Genomic DNA, 17,236 nt, shown 5'->3' on the forward strand with positions numbered 1-17,236 from the left:
TCCAGCTCTAATTAGCTGTGTGACCTTGGGCGAGTCACTGGCCCACTCTGTACCTCACTGGTCTCCACTGTCAAAGGAAGGGCTGCTCTGCCCTTCTAGCCCTGCAACACATGTAGGCCTTGGCAGGGAAACCAAGCCACAGAGGAGGAGCGTAACAGACCCCAGGTCTCAGAGATCCAAAGTGCAAAGTGAGTGAGTGAAAGTCGCTCAGCCATGTCCGACTCTTTGTGACCCCATGGACTATACAGTCCATGGAATTCTCCAGGCCAGAATACTGGAGTGGGTAGCCTTTCCCTTCTCCAGGGGATCTTCCCAACCCAGGGATCGAACCCAGGTCTCCCGCATTTCAGGCTGACTTTTTACCAGCTGAGTTACAAGAGAAGCCCCCAAAGTGCAGAACCAGGGTCCAAATTCAAGCCACTGGCTCCAGGGCCCAGGCTCCGGCCCAGCGGCACCCTGGGCAGGGTTGCACAGTACCTGACTTCTCCCGGGACCCCCACCCATACTCTCTACCCGCCTTCTCCTTCTCCCAGCGACCCTAGCACGTCCACAGGCCTCCTCTTCTCTCCTGATCGGGAAGAACTTGTCTGATGTACATAAAGGCAGACTTGGCTTGACACAGGCTGGGGTTCAAATCCCAGATCTCGCGAGCTGCTCTGCTCACTTTGGATAAGCTGCTTCATTCTCTCAGCCTCAGTTTCCTGATCTATGAAATGGGAGCATGTAATGGGGCCATATACTCTCTCATCGAGTTGTTCTGAGGCTTGAGTTAGGTCTGGTGCGTCGCTGGCAGGTAGCAGGTGATGGAAGACCTAGCCGTTATCACGACCCTGCTGTAGAGCTGTTATGATCCTGGCCTGACTGTCGTCTGTCCCAAGAGAATCCAAGGCCCTAAAATGGAAGGATGACATGATGGACACCGTCCAGCTGGGCTGGGGCCGGGCTGGAGAGGGACTGGGGGGACACAGCCATTCTCTGTCCCTCACATGTCACTCCACATGGGTGACCCTCTGCTGAGCCTGGCCTTGGAATCTAGAACATTATCTCCAACCTAAAAGCAGTTTTATGCCTAAAAGAGCTGATTTCCAGAGGCATCCTGCACAGAAGGGTCCCCATTACCACCTCTCTCACCCCCGAGGGTGGCAGTGAGCTGTGTCCCTCGGGGGCCGGGGGGTGGAGGGCGTCCAGCCCCTCCTGTTTGCCCAGCATCCCCAGGGCCTGAGGATGCCCAACACAGCCCCTTCATCCCTCAGGACGGTGGGGCCGGGTGGGAAGAGAAGTGGGAGCCCAAGTGCAGCCCTCTAGCTGCACGGTCCCCCCGCCCCGTCCTAACTGAGGTGGCTACCGCAGTGGCACCGTGACTGTGGGGAGAGATTTTCTGCTTGAGAGTGCCAGGTGTTTATGGCCTGCTGGGAGCCCAGCGACCTGGTTTTCTCCTCTGAATGGCGGCTACAGACCAAGGGCAGGCGTTTCGGCCTCCTCCGGTTTATGGCGGTAATAATAATTATTGCGACAGCATGTCGTGCTTACACTGTGCCTTTTTAATAAGGCCACTTTGTTTGGCTTCTTAATATTTAATCCTGTTTTGTATTTACTTTCTGATGGCTTAGAATGAGCCTGGTCTTAACTGCCTCTGGGGAGGCAGCCCTGCAGGGCCTGGGCACTCAGGACACTGCCGAGGAGGCGCTGGGGGCGGCGTGACCTTCCACCCAGACAGGCCCCATGGCTGGCACCACTTACCTTCTCTCTCCCCAGCCCTTCGATCTTTTGTCTGCAATCTGCTTTTCCTCTCCTGCCTCATCTCTTTCTTTGCCTTGGAAGAGACTGTCAGCTCAGCCTCTGATCAGTTTATTCTTGTAAGAGACGAAGACCATGAGCCACAGATTATCATGTAACCTAGTTGGAATGGTCCCGTGGCCTGGCCAAGGCTAGGGTAGCGCTGGTGATTCCTAGACCCACAGTGCAATGCCAGGGAGGTTCCCAGGAGCCTGAGCTAGGCAGAGACTGGGAGGAGGCTCCTATACCCCACAGCCTCTGACCATGTGTGCCCATAGGCTGGACCTCCCCAGCTGCAGAGAAGAAGTGAGGGATAACTCTCAAGTTACTTTTCCTGCAGGAGAAAAGGAAGACAAATGAAATGTGACGTGGTTCCCTCCACCCCAAGAGGATCCTGGGGCAGTAACCCCACCCAGGATGTCCGTCCCGTCCTGCCTGGGGCTCAAGCCATGCCCCCAGTGATGCCCTAGCTCCCTGCTGCCTCCCAGGAGGTCAGCCTGCAGGGTCACTGGAGTGCAGCTGCCCTGGATGCTGCCTGACAGAGCCAGGAAGGCCCTGGACTCAGGCCAGTGTCCCCTGCTCCACCCACTCTCACCTGGACAGCAAATCTCCCCCCATCACTGGGTTCACACTGCTCACCCGGCCCGCACCCAGAGGCATGGGGGTCAGGTCCTGACAACAAACAGATTTGACAACAGGGCAGCTTAAGAGGGGGCTCACAGAGATGCAGGCACCAGGGGTAACAGCCCCAAGCAGGCTCTGCTGGCACTGTCCTTCGAGCTGTCTGCAAAGGTCAGCCTCCCCGGTCCTGGGCGGAGGAGCAGCTGAAGGACAAACCCTAAGACACCAGCCCAGGGGAGCAGCCCTGAAACCCCCAGACACCAGATGCTGTAATTGCACAACCAGTACCTTTAAGACCTGAAAAAGAGTCCATGTGTACGTGCTGAATCACTTCAGTCATGTCCAACTCTGTGTGACCCAATGAACTGTAGCCCACCAGACTCCTCTGTCCATGGGATTCTCCAGACAAGAATACTGGAGTGGGTTGCCATGCCTTCCTCCAAGGGATCTCCCCAATCCAGGGATCAAACCCCCGTCTCTGACATTTCCTACACTGGAGGCAGGTCCTTTACCACTAACTATCACCTGGGAAGTCCCTTACTCCCTTGCCCTTGTTCAGTTCAGTTCAGTCACTCAGTCATGTCTGACTTTTTGTGACCCCATGGACTGCAGCATGCCAGGCTTCCCTGTCCATGACCAACTCCCAGAGCTTGCTCAAACTCATGTTCATCGAGTCAGTGATGCCACCGAACCATCTCATCCTCTGGCATCCCCTTCTCCTCCTGCCTTCAATTTTTCCTAGCATCAGAGTCTTTTCCAATGAGTGAGTTCTTCGCATCAGGTGGCCAAAGTACTAGAGCTTCAGCTTCAGCATCAGTCCTTCCAGTGAATATTCAGGATGATTTCCTTTAGGATTGACTGGTTTGATCTCCTTGTTATATCCATTCATTTATTTTTTAAATCCCATGTATAAGTGCTAACATATAGTATTTGTCTTTCTCTGACTTATTTCACCAAGCGTAATGTCCTCCAGGTCCATCAAAGTTGTTTTAAGCTTTGTATTGTGAAAATAAGTCTATTTCTCCTTTACATATGTTGAAAAGAACCCTGATCCATTTCTTCTCATGGTATAGTCTTCCGGATTCCCACTAACAAGCAGAGATGAGGTGGTCCTGCCTGGGAAGCCCTCTCTTCAAAGTCACCCCATCTGCCGGTGCAGACGACTCTTCTGTGGGAGTCCTTCCTTCTCCCCAGGATCCGTGGTCCTGTGTTGTTAGTTCATGTGATCTGGGGTTTGGGTCCTGTTTTGTTAAGTGTTCTTACATGTTTTGGTTTATTGGTTTTTAGCATTTCTTCAGTTTTGTTTTCGGAAATGAGCCCGACGTCCCGCGTGGACGCCGAGTCCCATTTCTTTCTTTCCCCACGGCTGACCTGAGCTCTGTCCATGTCTTATTCCTGGTTTTTGACTCTGATGTCTTATCTGTGAAAGGAGGCACCTGGTGTGCCTGCTTGATCAGAAGGAAGGAGAGTTTCTTGGTGGCTTGGTCTAATCGCCCCCAGAAACCACATGCCAGTAAACGAGCTGGTGCCCACAGGGCAGGGCAGGAGCCTGCTTCTCCTGGGGTGTGTGTGTGTGTATGTGTGTGCATGCGTGTGTGTGTGCATGTGCGTGCAGAGGGAGGGTGGCCTGTCCCACCCAAATCCACCACTGTCCCTTCCAGCCTGTAAAGCCAGCGACTGTGACAACCGCAGCAGCTGACCCCTGAGAGGGCCTTTCCTTTGAAGATCGCCGGCCAAGGTTATAGGCACTCTCAGTGCAGCTGTAGACAGTGAGATCCAGCAGCACCAGGTGACTGCACCCCACGCTCTGTGATGCCCCAGAGCCTGCCTGGCTGTTGGAACCCCATCTCGTCAAGTGTGTAGCCCGGGGCCATCAAACTGAGCACAGCGCGGGGGCCGAGACCCCTGTGCTCCAGCCCAAGCCCCTAACCACTGTGTGAGCCAGCTCCTGGCCCTCCCCTGGGCCTCACCTCCCTGTCCTGTGATGAGAAGACTGGGCAACTCCCTTGCAATGACGTCTGGATTTGTTTCCACCCGAGTTTGTGGAAAAGGACTCAAGGGTGGATACAGGACAGTCAGGCTTACGGAGTCACGGGCTTCCCAGTTGTGTCTTCGCGTTCTGGGAATGAGTCCCCTTGACTTCATTCAAAAGGAAAGAAACCAAGGAAAAGCCACATCCAGCAACATCCCCCACCCAACCAGGAGACTTATCTGGATGGCATGCTCCGTTCTGGCGGCAGACCCCTGGGTACTGGTCCTTGTTCCACGTCCCCAGATGCCCCACCCCAACCAGTGCGGGTTCTGGGGCCACTGGGGCTCCTGACCTGCCCTGGATGAGGGTGCCCCGCTGCAAGCAGAGCTGAGCCAGGACCAAGGATGTGGCAGCCATGCTAGATAACAAGGATGGGGAAGATAAGGACGCTGTGTGTGGCGTGTTAGGAGGGTCAGAGAAGCTGGAAAAGAAGGAGAGGAATTCTTTGGGGATATACTTTTATTTGGAATAAAAAATAGTAATAGAAGAAAGATGGTTGGATGGCATCACTGACTCAACGGACATGAGTCTGAGGAAACTCCTAGAGGCAGTGAAGGACAGGGAAGCCTGGTGTGTTGCAGTCCACGGGGACGCAAAGAGTTGGACACGACTGAGCGACCGAACAACAATGAAAGGAGTCTCTTCTAAGCCGCTGACCTGGGCTCCAAGCTAGAAGGTCCCGGTCGCCCTGGAAATCCAGCTCCACCACCTCAGAGGAGCCTGGAGACAGACTGGGCAGGTCGGCCATCGTGGAGGCGGACAGGCTGTGTCCCGGGCCAGCCCACTGAGATATTGTGGGGGGATGGTGTCCCTGCGTGTGTCTTCAGGCCACATCTCACCTTAGTTTGCTGGGTCCAACATGGAGGCCTCTCGTTCCCACGTATGCAGGGCTGACCTGAGTCCTGAACACAGCACTGGACGCGGCTACACCCCTCAAGCTCTGTTTCAGGCTCCGTCCTGGATGGAATCAACCCAGTGACCAGGACTCAGGCCGAGGGCCAGATCCTCCTCTGATCCATCAAGGAGCCACACCCTTGGCAAAGACACCCTTTCCACGGACAGGCTGGACCCTAAATGTAGGGACGAAGCCCCTTAGAATAGGGGGCTGGAAAGAAGAAAAATAAAATATTGTCGTGAGAGCTCTTCTTTTTGTATGGAGGAATGGATGCAAAAGGGAAAGCAGAAGCAGCTTGTCCAAGGGCATGGAGTTGATGGTAGAGGAGGGACTGAGCGGGGCATCCTCGGGGGCCTCCTCCCACCGTCCCACTTAGGGTGTCCTGGGCAGCAAGGGCCACCATAGACAGGCAGCAGATGTGTCAGTCAGGACCGCAGACCTGCCAGGCACGGCCAGGGCTCCCCTCCCGACCGGGCTGCAGACTAACCCCTCTCTCCTTCCCTCCACGACCCTGCAGTGAGCATGCCCACCAGTGAGACCGAGTCTGTCAACACCGAAAACGTGGCTGGAGGGGACATCGAGGGAGAGAGCTGCGGGGCCAGGCTGGCGTGAGTAGTCTCGGGAATGGGGCCCGTGGTCCCGGGAGGGAGTGAGCATGGCCCTGGCTGGGGGTTGCTCTGCACTTCCCAGGAGTTTGACTTTGGATTTTGAGCCCCTTTCCATCCCATCAGGGAAACAGAGTGTGTGTCTCTTTGGGAGTGGGGGCATACATGTGTTGCGGGGGCCTTGAAGTCTGTTTCTTCCCAGCCCCGCACCCCATTTCTCCAGATCAGCTTTGTGAGGGTCCCTGGGTCCTGCTAAGCACCCTTTCATTTCTGATAAATGTGACCCAGGAGATAGGCAAACTGGCAAAAAAAACACTCTGGGAGAAGTGGTCTTACTTACGGCTTCCACCCGGGGAAGGGAACACGGTTATCTGTCATGCAGACTCAGCTATGAAAGTTCACCAGTGCCACCCAGGCAAGCGGCCACCTCCCCAAACACGAGCCCCAGCCCCTGGCTTCCTGAGCAGACTTGGGTCCGGGGCTGGGCCAGGTGTGTGGAGGGACAGCACACACAGATGGTCACCATCACCTCTAAGCTCCGTCCTAAAAATGGACACCAACAGGCCCTAGGAGATGTCCCCCAGCAAGAAATGAAAGGAAAATGGCTTAACTGCTAAAAATAAGCACACTGCTGGGTTCCATTCTCAGAGTCTCAAAAAGCAGAGTCCACAAACTGTAAGCTGGGTTCCATCCGGGGTCAGGCTGACCCTGAGGGTGGTCCCTCCCTTTTGGAAGTAGGAGCTGCTTGCCCCTGTTCCCAGGGATGTAAGACTCACCCTGGAAACTAAAAGGAACAGCAGGCAGAGGGCTTGGAGGAGGACCAGCCCCACATTGGCTGAGTGTCTGAGTCGCTCCGTCGTGGGAACGGCGTCCTCGTTGACCTCTGCCCCTGAAATGCCTTCGTATCTGGGTGATCCCGGCCCTCGCAAGGCGGTCCCCTTGTGGGTGCCTCTCATCTGAGCCAGGCCAGCCTTTGAGCAAGTAGGGAGCAGGAACAGACGGTTTCCAGGGTGCACGGGTCTTGCCATCACTCCCCCCTACAGCAGCACCAGGGAATCTGTGCTGCTGAGTCCCAGCGATGTGGGGAAGCAGTTATTGTCAAGCTGTTGTTAAAATACGGGGCTAATTACGTTCAAAGCAGCAGGGTGAACCCTCCCCTCTTCCCTCCTTTTAGAACCACACAAACAAGCTGTCAGGATTATGGACATGGGCCTGGCCTGCCATGGTTGAGAAGGTGAATGGCAGGTCCCCAAAGGGATGGAGGAATGGTGACGAGGACTGTACCCTCTGGCTCTGGGCCCAGGTGACAAGGCCAGGGGAGACCAGAGCACTGGCGCCCACAAGCCTGTCCCCACAGTGGGGGCTAGCATCTTCAGGATGTGCCATACAACCATCCAGGACTTGGCAGAAATGAATGGCAATTCCCATAAACGCCTGTGTTAGTGCTCCTACTGTGTGCAGATAAAGTGCCTGGCCCCAGCACCAGGGTTATAGTGTGTCCTTCATAAACTGTCATCTTTCCCCAGTGGCTTCAGACAGCCCTGGGAGAAAACCATCAGCGTTCCTGGTGGGGACGTGGCGTTAACACCGGGGCTGAAGCCAAGTGAGATGAGCAGGGAGAGGCCAGCCTTTCTGAAGCTGAGAACACACAGCCTGAGTAGCAGGATGAGGATTTCTGTGTCATGAGAGACCTGGCTGAAGATGCTTCCAAGGGGATGGGGCAGACAGAAAGCGGCCACAAGGTGATGTTTTGTGGGGAAGGGGCAGACAGGCAGGGGAGGGGATGAGAGGAGGGAGCCATCCGTTGAGTCTGAAGACGGAAAAGATATGGACGCTGAAGTCGCCGGCGGGGCTGCAAGGCGTGGGAGCCGGGGTTCCCCTGTGGGGTGCACACTAGAGGCCTCCGTTTAGAAATGAAGGATGCGGCTACGTGGCACTGACACCAAGGCTCCTAACCAGGGCGGAAGGCCGGGGCTGAAGGCGGGGAAGTGTTCAGACACTTTTTTTAGAAGTAAAAGAGCAAGTAAGTGAAACAGATGGAGAGGTGCCAGGAGACCAGAAGCACAGGCCCGGAGGCCACTGGAGGAGGATGTCTAGCCTGAGCCCTTTGTTTGCACCCCATCTGGGCAGCATGCCCGCTCGGTGCCGGGCCATGGGGACACAGGACCTGAGACCATGGTGACACCACCCCGCCTGGAACTCACAGCCTGGTGTGGAAGTGACAGTGGGCGTCACTGTGATTTGGGATAAGCGTTCGGAAGGCAACTTCCGTGGGAGAGTGGCCATGAGAGAAGCCGGCTGTGCTGTGTTAAATTGCAGGCCCCAGCCCAGGTGGCAGGCAAGGTCCACAGATCTGCAAGGAGGAAGAATCAGAAACAAGCTTCCACCTCTGACACCAGGAATGATGTGCACCTAGCCACAGGCATAAGCTCAGGGGTGCGGGACGGCGCGGGAGGGAGAGGCTGGAGAGGCCCCGAGAGGAGGCCGAGATCTCAGGGCCAAGCAGCAGCCAGACATGAGCTCAGGGAGGGGCCCCAGGATGAGGCCAAGACCTCGGGGCCGAGTGGAGGCCGCAGGGAGCCTGATGCCAAAAGTGTGAGGTCAGCCTTGAGTGGGCTCTATGCAGTGGGACCCTCGGAGAACAGACAGTAGAATGGCCAGCATGAGGTTGGCTGAGCATGCCCGGAGTCTGTGTCGTGCTGAGGGCGACATGGACGTGACACGGGGCCTGGCGGCTGTGGCATTGGCCTGGGGTGGTGGTGTTGTTCAGTCGCTCAGTTGTGTCTGACTTTTCGACCCCATGGACTGCAGCACGCCAGGCTTCCCTGTCCATCACCATCTCCTGGAGCTTGCTCTAACTCATCTCCATTGAGTCAGTGATGCCATCCAACCATCTCATCCTCTGTCTTCCCCTTCTCCTCCTGCCTTCAATCTTTCCCAGCATCAGGGTCTTTTCCAATGAGTCATCTCTCACATCAGGTGGCCAAAGTATTGGAGCTTCAGCTTCAGCGTCAGTCCTTCCAATGAATATTCAGAACTGATTTCCTTTAGCATTGACTGGTTGGATCTCCTTTCTGGCCAAGGGACTCTCATGAGTCTTCTCCAGCACCAGATCTCCTGAGGGCTGGGTAGGGGCTAGGTGATGGGGAGGACCCAGCAGGGGTTGATCAGGCTCTGGGGAAGAGCAGAGGGAAGAGGCCTCTGGCCAGAAATGCAGAGAAGCCAGTCCAGCCCCAGTCTTTGAGGCGAGGCTCTGTGAGGAGGGTGTCTGGGCCCAGCCCTCTGGCTGTACCAGCTGTGCACAGAGTCGAGGAGGTCAACTGAGACAAGTGTCACCCATGAAAGACCAGCAGCCCTTCCGACTGATGATCAGGCAAATTAGGAGGATTCGGGAAAGGAGGGTTCCAAACACAGCAGCAGGCAGGCGTCCAGGGCTCCAGACTCGAATAGGGCGAGAGGCTAACTGTGGAAGGTGCTCCCAAGAAGTTCAAATATTTGACCAAGAATGACAAACACAAACTGAGTAACTGAAGGAAGCAGAGGGAGTTCTGAGTGTGTCTTGCTTTCCGCCCCCAAGGAGGTGTGTCCTGGAGGCCTGGACAGAGGAGGCAGCTGGGCTTCAGGCCCACTCAGTGGGCTGCGCGTGGTCTTAGATGCGAGTCCTCTGTTCTCCACCTGCCGCTCTTCAGGAGTCCACGTAAAACACGGGATGAGAATCAACCTCACAGAGCAGGGACCAGGGGAGCCCAGCACCATCTGAACAGGTGGTCCCCAGCGGGGTCTGGAGCTCTGGGGCCTCCAGTGTCTGCAGACTCGCTGGGATTGAGGGCTTGAAGCCCATGAGAAGGCAGTAGCAGCCGCACGGCCAGAGAACAGGGTGAGGGGTGGGCACAGTGCCCACGGGTGCCCCACCCGCCTGCCTACCAGCAAGATAGCCAGTTCTCCAAACCCAGAGCCGGTGGTCACTGCCCAGGGCTTGAGGACAGCAGAGACCAGATCCCTCTGGCTCCATGAAGCACGCTGACCCTCCTGCATGGGGAGCGTGAGATCTTTGGCTCCCCAAGAGCCAGGCTCTCCTTTGTCTCCAGACACCTGCCCTCAAGGACCCCCTTCTTACCTGAGGGGTTCAACTAATTTGGTGCTTAAAGGGAGTGAGAGCTACGGACCCAGCAAGCCTGTGAAACGATGCTCACGACCCAAGAGCGGCAATTAGGCTTTAGTGTGGCATCTAGTCAGGTCCTGACGTGGGACCCTGGGGGAGAGAAAGTCCCATCCATGTCCTCCTCCTCAGTATGTTCCAGAACTCCCAGGAAGGAGCCACAACCAGTGGCCTCACTTACCTGGGGACTCGCCTCCAACAGGAGCCCTGGTCCGCCCTTGCCCAAGTCCCAGGGTCACTGCCTTGGGAGATGTGGACACTCTGACCTCAGCTGTCCCCGACAGGGCCCTTTAAGAACTCTCTTTTGCTTATGATCCATCGGCCTGAGAGAAAGCCTTAGAGGGAGAGCTTGTGGTCTGCACTGTACGGCCCCCAAGAGGACCCCTGGGATCTCCGGGCTCTTTGACAGAATGGCCAGGCTGACGGCCACCCACTCCAGCTCATGTTCACAGTGAGGGGTCAGCTGCACAGCAAGCTAGGCCAGGCTGGAGGAGGGACACCTGACTGACCGCCGCCCAGTGCAGCTGGACGACTTTTGCTTCCCCATTAAACAGGGGTCCAGCCCTGCCCCTGGGCCATGTGACTAGACCCTGTGCCCCGGCCAGCATCTGCAGTGGGATCAGTTATTAGCTGGCGGTTTGGAGCAGTAAAGGCTCTTGGCTCAGGTTCTCGGGCCCGGGAGATATAATTATCTCACGCACAATGGCTCTGCCACCTGTCACATCTTCTGGTTTAGCTTTTTTTTTTTTAATGAAACATAACAAGAGGGGTTGTTTTCTTGCTTCACAGCAGAGCTCACTTTGTGCTGAACTGGGCTGGCCGTCTGTGTTCCCCAACCCGTGACACGAGCAGACACGTGGGCCATCCTGACACTCAGCCTTCAACCGACCAGTCTCAATTGCCTGCATGCTCTCTGCCCCAGCCACCCTCCCACGGGCCTCAGGGCCTCCTGGAAGGTTCCTGACCCACCCCCACACTGACCCTCGAGTCAGCCACCTGCACAGCCGCCGTGCTACTGCCCACAAGGGCCCAGGTCTTCAGGGCCGCACACCACCATCAGCATCAGGGGTTGTGCCCCGGAGTCCAGCCATTTCCTCAGGCCCAGGCTCAGCCCTCAGGCTTCTGTTCTCAGGGCGCTGGGTCTCAGCCGGCCCGTTTCCACCTGACGTTCCACTGCCAAAGGCCGTGTCTGCAGCAGGGGCTCCTATCCTCCACCACAGTCCTCAGAGAGGCCCCAGCACTTGGCCAGCCCGGCTGATGGTCTGAGGACACAGCGCTGAGCTCTGGGGACCATGTCTCCACTTAGAAGACGCTCAGTTCGTAGGTTTGCGGGCTGGGCTGGCGCTGTGTTTTGGCTTCAAACCCTCGAGCGCCAGGAGGTGCTGACCGCAGAGCTCTCTCCCTGAAGCTGCCCCTTCCAGTGCCCGCGTGGTCACCCGGGAGCGTCTGAGAATCGAAGCAAACGGGTCGTGTGCTAATGTCTCCTCTTTCCCTTTCAGCCACCGGATCTCCAAGTCGAAGTTCAGGTGAGTGGGATGCTCCTCTCCTGCTGGGCCCCAGGGGCCGCCCCAGGTGGGGGCCGAGCAAGGGGGCAACTGAGGCGGGGCTCGGGGTCTGGAGACTTAGTGTTCGTTGGCGGCACCAGCCCGGGAGTTGTGAGAGCCTATGCTTCCCCCCCTTGTAAGATGAAGTCCAGTTGATATAAGTGCCACGCGCCGCTCTCTGCCGCTTTTGGCCACGTTTACAGGACTTGGTGAGGCGGGGGCATGCAGGTTCCATCAGCGCTGTCTCAGAGACTTCCACAGGGCCGTCTTCGCCCCGTCCCCCATTCCAGCCCCACTGCCTGTGTCCCCCATCTTGTCCCTTACACGTCGAGGCTTCTGTGTGGAGCCCTTCTCCACCCGAATCATGGTGTCCCGGCCCCTGCAAAACCTGGGCTCCCATTAAGAAGCTCAGCTGTCACCGCATCTCGACACTTCTATAGACTCCCCTCCCTCCCCGCATCACTCCGTTCAGACCTCTGTCACCACCCCCCATGGGGGCTCCTGCAACCCCAATACGCTCCATGGGCTTCCAGACTGTGGTTTGCATGGGGCCAAGCTGAGCGCCCGACTGGCGGCAGGCCGTCCCCTGGTTGCGTCGGATGTGAGGATGGGCATGGGAGTTTACTCTCACAAAGCTTGCACTAGCCGGAAAACATCGATTATGTTTTGTAATCGATCTAATCTTGTTCTCCCAGCCTCACCTGCCACGTAGCAGGCACACGCATGCGTGCATGTTAAGTCCCTTCAGTCGTGTCCAAATCTGTGTGACCCCATGGACTGTAGCCCGCCAGGCTCCTCTGTCTGTGAGATTCTCCAGGCAAGAATACTGGAGTGGGTTGCCATGCACTCCTCCAGGGGACCTACCCAGCCCAAGGGTTGAACCTGAGTCTCTTGCACTGCAGGCGGATTCTTTACCATCTGAGCCACCTGGGGAGCCCCAGCAAGAACAGAAACAGCATTAGATTTTAGTCCAGCTGAGCAGAGCAGCCCGAGTCCCTGAGGCTGAATGTTTAGTCCCTCTTCTTCCCTCTGCCCAGCTCCTCTCCAGGGTGGACAGCAGGGTTAGGGCTTCAAGATCCCGGAAGTACACAGAGGCTCAGTGAGAACTCTGTTCTCTGGCCCTCAGGCTCCTTGAACCCATGGACGGGCAGCAGGAATCAGGCTCCAGCCCACATTCCTGCCATCCATCACTACCTGCACCTGCCTGGGTAGAGCTCTAGGCTGAAGGCTGGTGCCCCCAGGCACCCACAGACCCCGTGCCCCAGCCAGGAGAGGCATCTCCGGCCCCAGTGTCCCAGCCTGCCTATGACTATCCTGGGGTTTCTAATGCTTGGCTCTGGGTCACTGGTGAGGGACCCTCTCCTCTTCCACCTTCTGTCCCCTGTTCCCCTGGGGCTGGAAAACACAGGCTTTGTCTCCTTCCACTTCCTCTCAAGCTGAGACCTCCTTTACATAAAAAGCCTGAAGTCAAGTCTCCCTAAAATAGATCCCTGGTGGCTCAGATGGTAAAGCATCTGCCTGCAATGTGGGAGACCCGGGTTCGATCCCTGGGCCAGGAAGAACCCCTGGAGAAGGAAATGGCAACCCATCCCAGTACTCTTGCCTATAAAATTCCATGGATGGAGGAGCCTGATGGGCTACAGTCCATGGGGACACAAACAGTTGGACACAACCAAGCAATTTCACTTTCACTTTCAAGTCTCCCAGGCCCAGGTCCTGTCACAGGAAAGAGCTTGAGAATGTAGCAAATCCTTTCTCTCCATAATACACAGATCTCACTGCTCCTCTGGCATCTGGAGGGGCAGTGGGTACCTCTTGGGGAAGGACAGATGGACTGTCCTGCCCTGGAGGGGCAGCAGGTATCTCTTAGGGAGCGATGGATGGGTTGTCCTGCCCCAGAACAGCATTAGGCTTGACTCAAAGCGAAGTTCTGTTTCACAGTCAAAGCTCAGAAAGTACTTTGTGTTCTGATAGTTCCAAAGCCTCCACGCAGGGAGATGGCCCAGGAGACAGAGGGCATTCTATGTCCAGTGCTCAAGGGTGTAGGCTATGCTCCTGGAGAAGAGGGGACACAGAGGCCCCACACCCCTAGACCCTGCCTGGCTTTGAGACAAGGCTCACCTGCTTGTCCTGGATGCCCCTCTAGGAAGGGCTCCTCCCCTAGCAGCTATGACTCAAGATGCAGCAGAAACACAGAGAGAAGGCTTTGTGTTCATCCCCAAAGGCTTATTCGCAGTAGATTGACACCATCAGGAAATCCATGTTCAAAAGAGTATTGTGGCCAAGGGGCACGGGGCCGCGTAGCTCATGTGTGGCCAAGTGGCTCATGCGTGGCTGAGTCAAGAACCATGCGTGGGACCCGGGCAGCATCCTGTGATGAGGTCCTGCCTAGGGTTCCAAAACTATTTCTTCTTGACTGTGTCTGGGGTCAGGGGAGGGGTCCACAGTACAGCTACTGAGCAGAAACACAATACCAGCCACTTCCACCCTTTCTAAAACTCTCCAGTAGCCACGTTAAAAAGTAAAAAGAAGCAGGTAAAATTTTAATCATAATATATTTTTATTTAAGCCAATGCATCTAAAACATCATTTCAAGATGTAATTAATACTTTAAATTAATGTTATATTAATTTATATTAATTTTTCTACTAAATCTTCGAGGTCCAGTGTGCCCTTTACACTGACCACACATCCAGTTTGGACTGGCCACGTGCACAGTAGCCACACACGGCCCGTGGCTCCCACACCAGACATTGTGACCCTACAGGGTCAGATGGCAGCTGCGTCATCCACATCTTACAGTCTGATGCTGGCTCTGTTGAGGGAATAGCAAAGCTGGGAATGGACTGAACATGCCACCGAATCACCGAGGTCGACCCCGAGCAGCCTCTGTGGAGCAGATGCGGGAAAACTCCATCCTCACCGGCTGTCTGTCTGACGGTGGCAGCTAAAGTGGAGCAGGAGATGCAGGAGAAACACAGGAACAAAGGGAAGCAGGGGAGCGAATTCCCGCCAGGCAGAAGTAACCTCGTACGCAGGGGAAAGCCTGTTTCACTCCAGTAGAGAGTCTAAAATTTGAGTTTTAAAAATATATATATTCTTGATCATTTTCTCAGTTTAACAATGACACATAGTAGAATCTGACCTACAAATGGCCTATTCTATTTGCAAGACAAGGATACCAAAATCACAGGATTTTTAAAAGAAATATTAGAGCAGAGGTCTTAGGGAAATTCTGGCAAATTAATGGACTTACAATATTTGGGCAATATGAGAGTAATTTTCTTGGTAAGCCAAGTCTCTACTTTGAGGAATTCGTTATAAAAAGGAATTTTGTGACATTTGGGGCTCAGAATAGGACTTCAGCAGTTACGGAACAAAATGTTCTGAGGTCTTCTGGGTTTGAAGGGATTAGCCAGGCAATGTGCTGGGGTTGGATCTGGGAGACACGGGGGTCTGAGGTGAACCCCTCAGGGGGTCTGAGATGAACCCCTCCAGGTTTGAGGCAAACCCCTTGGGGATCTGAGGCAAACCCCTTGGGGGTCTGAGGTGAACCCCTCGGGGTCCGACGTGAGCCCCTCAGGGTCTGAGGTGAACCCCTCTGGATCTGAGGTGAACCCCTCTGGGTCTGAGGCAAACCCCTCTGGGTCTGATGTTTGGAAACCTGTCCCATCTTCAAAGAAACGCGCCCCCAAGTTCCCCCTTACCTCTGCCATCCCCTCAGCAACAAGGCACGTGCCCAAATTTGCCCATCCTAGTAGCCCGTGTTTAGGGTACTTTTGTATAAAATGATTAAATGTAGGTGTTTTCTGGGTTGCTTGTTCTCCACTCTTCTCTCTGGAAAGAGCCCCGAGTGTCCACCATTTGGTGCCTCCTGTTCTAGATGCTTGTCCAGAATTCTATGCCAGGCAGATTCTTCCAGGAGCACCACCCACTCTCCTCCTGACCCCAGCCCTGGGGTCTTAAGCCTTGTCCACACAGTCAGTGAGCAAGTCTGTGCACAGCTTGTCTGCTGCCCCACCTGCCTGCCCACCCAGTGCTCCTGCTGTGGGGGCATGGGGGGCAGGGAGCTACGCATCCATCAAAGGGCAGGACTCCGCCCCTTAATCTCAGGACCTTGTGATCTCCATCTCGCTGGAGAGGCAGGAACCACACGTTACACATACTGACTTACAGGAAAGGGGCATCGTGTCCTCTGTGGAGCCTGGCTGGATGCCCACGACAGGCTGGGAGGCCTTCCCCCAAGGCACCTACTAAGCCCGCCTGGCACCTAGCTCCCTTGGGGTCCGTCAACCACGTGAGCTTCCTGTCTGTGTGTTAACTGCTGAATATGTAGTACCCAACTGGGATAGATGCTTAAACAAATGCCTCTTGAGTGTGTAGCCAAGTGAGTAACATAGACAGTAAGTGTGTCTAGAGCTGCAAGGCTGGGTCACCTAGAAAAGTGCATCATAGGGAAGGTGGGCCCCCCATCAAGCCCTGAAGGAAGGGTGGGACCCCAAAAAAGAGGCTTGGTGGGGGGACAACCATGTCAAGCAGAGTTGTCTGGTGGAACCACTGATACACAGGTGAGAAGACGTGAGAGAGGATACGTCTAAGCCCACCATGCCCTCTGGGTCTGCGTCCAGAACGTTCCACTTCTAGAGGAAATGACTTTGCCAGGGAGCAGAGGGAATGTGAATAGCAGGTGAATTCCTCCTCCTTGCTTCATCATTTAATCTCTATATTCTCCATGCACATGTAAACACACAAATAAACTTACACGTCCTAATAAACTATTACGTTTATTATACAGTAGGAAGCGTTGCCAGGAAACCAGTTGTCAAGCAAAGCTATATTTTGAAGAGTGGGAGGTGTGTAATTATCTTTAAATACTTTCTCTGGGTAGTAATTACTCCACCCCCACCCCAGCCCAAGCCCACGTGGCTCTCCTGAGTGGCTGTCACGCGAGCACACAATTCCACGGGCGCCACCCCGACCGTCAGTCACAGTGGCTACCGGGGATCCACCAGAGCATCTCCAGACCCCCAGGACAGGCCCCCAGCACGTGGCACCTGTGTCCACCAGTCCCAGACCTGGGAACAGAACTTAGTCAAGCTTTCGTCAGCATGAGACAGAGGTGGAGTTAGTTCCTCCAAACCCCAGAAGAAAGTGGCCACAATTCTATTAGCCTCTGAATCAGTTATGGCTGATTTCTGTAAATGAGATTGTCTCTATTCAAAACACATTCTTTGCAACTACAATGTAAATTATTGCCCACTTTAAAAATGCACAAAGTGAGAGTTAAGTTTTATCTGGGGCAAAGTGAGGACTATAGCCTGGGAGATAGCATCTCAGCTAGCTCTGAGAAACTCCTCCAAAGAGGCAGGGGGAAGGTCAGTGTATACGTGATTTTGGTGAAGGGGGAGTTCATACAATCAAGCACACATTTTTTTGCAGGTTTCTGCTAGTCGTCTGTAGGTCACTGCTAGTCACGAGGAGCAGAGGTCACCATGAAGGATTTTAGTGTTTTTCTAGCTATAAGGAGATGTAAGACGTGGCCTCATAAAACCATCTCCTGAAAATATCTAACTCTCTCATGACCAGTCCGGCCAGCTTTTTCCA

The 17,236-nt window shown here is 55.1% G+C and overlaps 1 protein-coding gene across 3 annotated transcripts in view; it reads left to right on the plus strand.

Annotated features, from left to right (window-relative positions):
- CACNA1C (calcium voltage-gated channel subunit alpha1 C) overlaps window positions 1-17,236 on the plus strand; it is a 387,548-nt gene that overhangs the window by 293,146 nt on the left and 77,166 nt on the right. For all 3 annotated transcript variants that reach the window (XM_069585942.1, XM_069585940.1, XM_069585941.1), the window contains exons 10-11: window positions 5,842-5,932; window positions 11,588-11,614. In XM_069585942.1, coding sequence (XP_069442043.1) covers window positions 5,842-5,932; window positions 11,588-11,614 — 118 coding nt within the window. The remainder of the gene's footprint in view (window positions 1-5,841; window positions 5,933-11,587; window positions 11,615-17,236) is intronic.

This window comes from Ovis canadensis, chromosome 3, assembly GCF_042477335.2.
Source record: "Ovis canadensis isolate MfBH-ARS-UI-01 breed Bighorn chromosome 3, ARS-UI_OviCan_v2, whole genome shotgun sequence".
Lineage (NCBI taxonomy): Eukaryota > Metazoa > Chordata > Mammalia > Artiodactyla > Bovidae > Ovis > Ovis canadensis.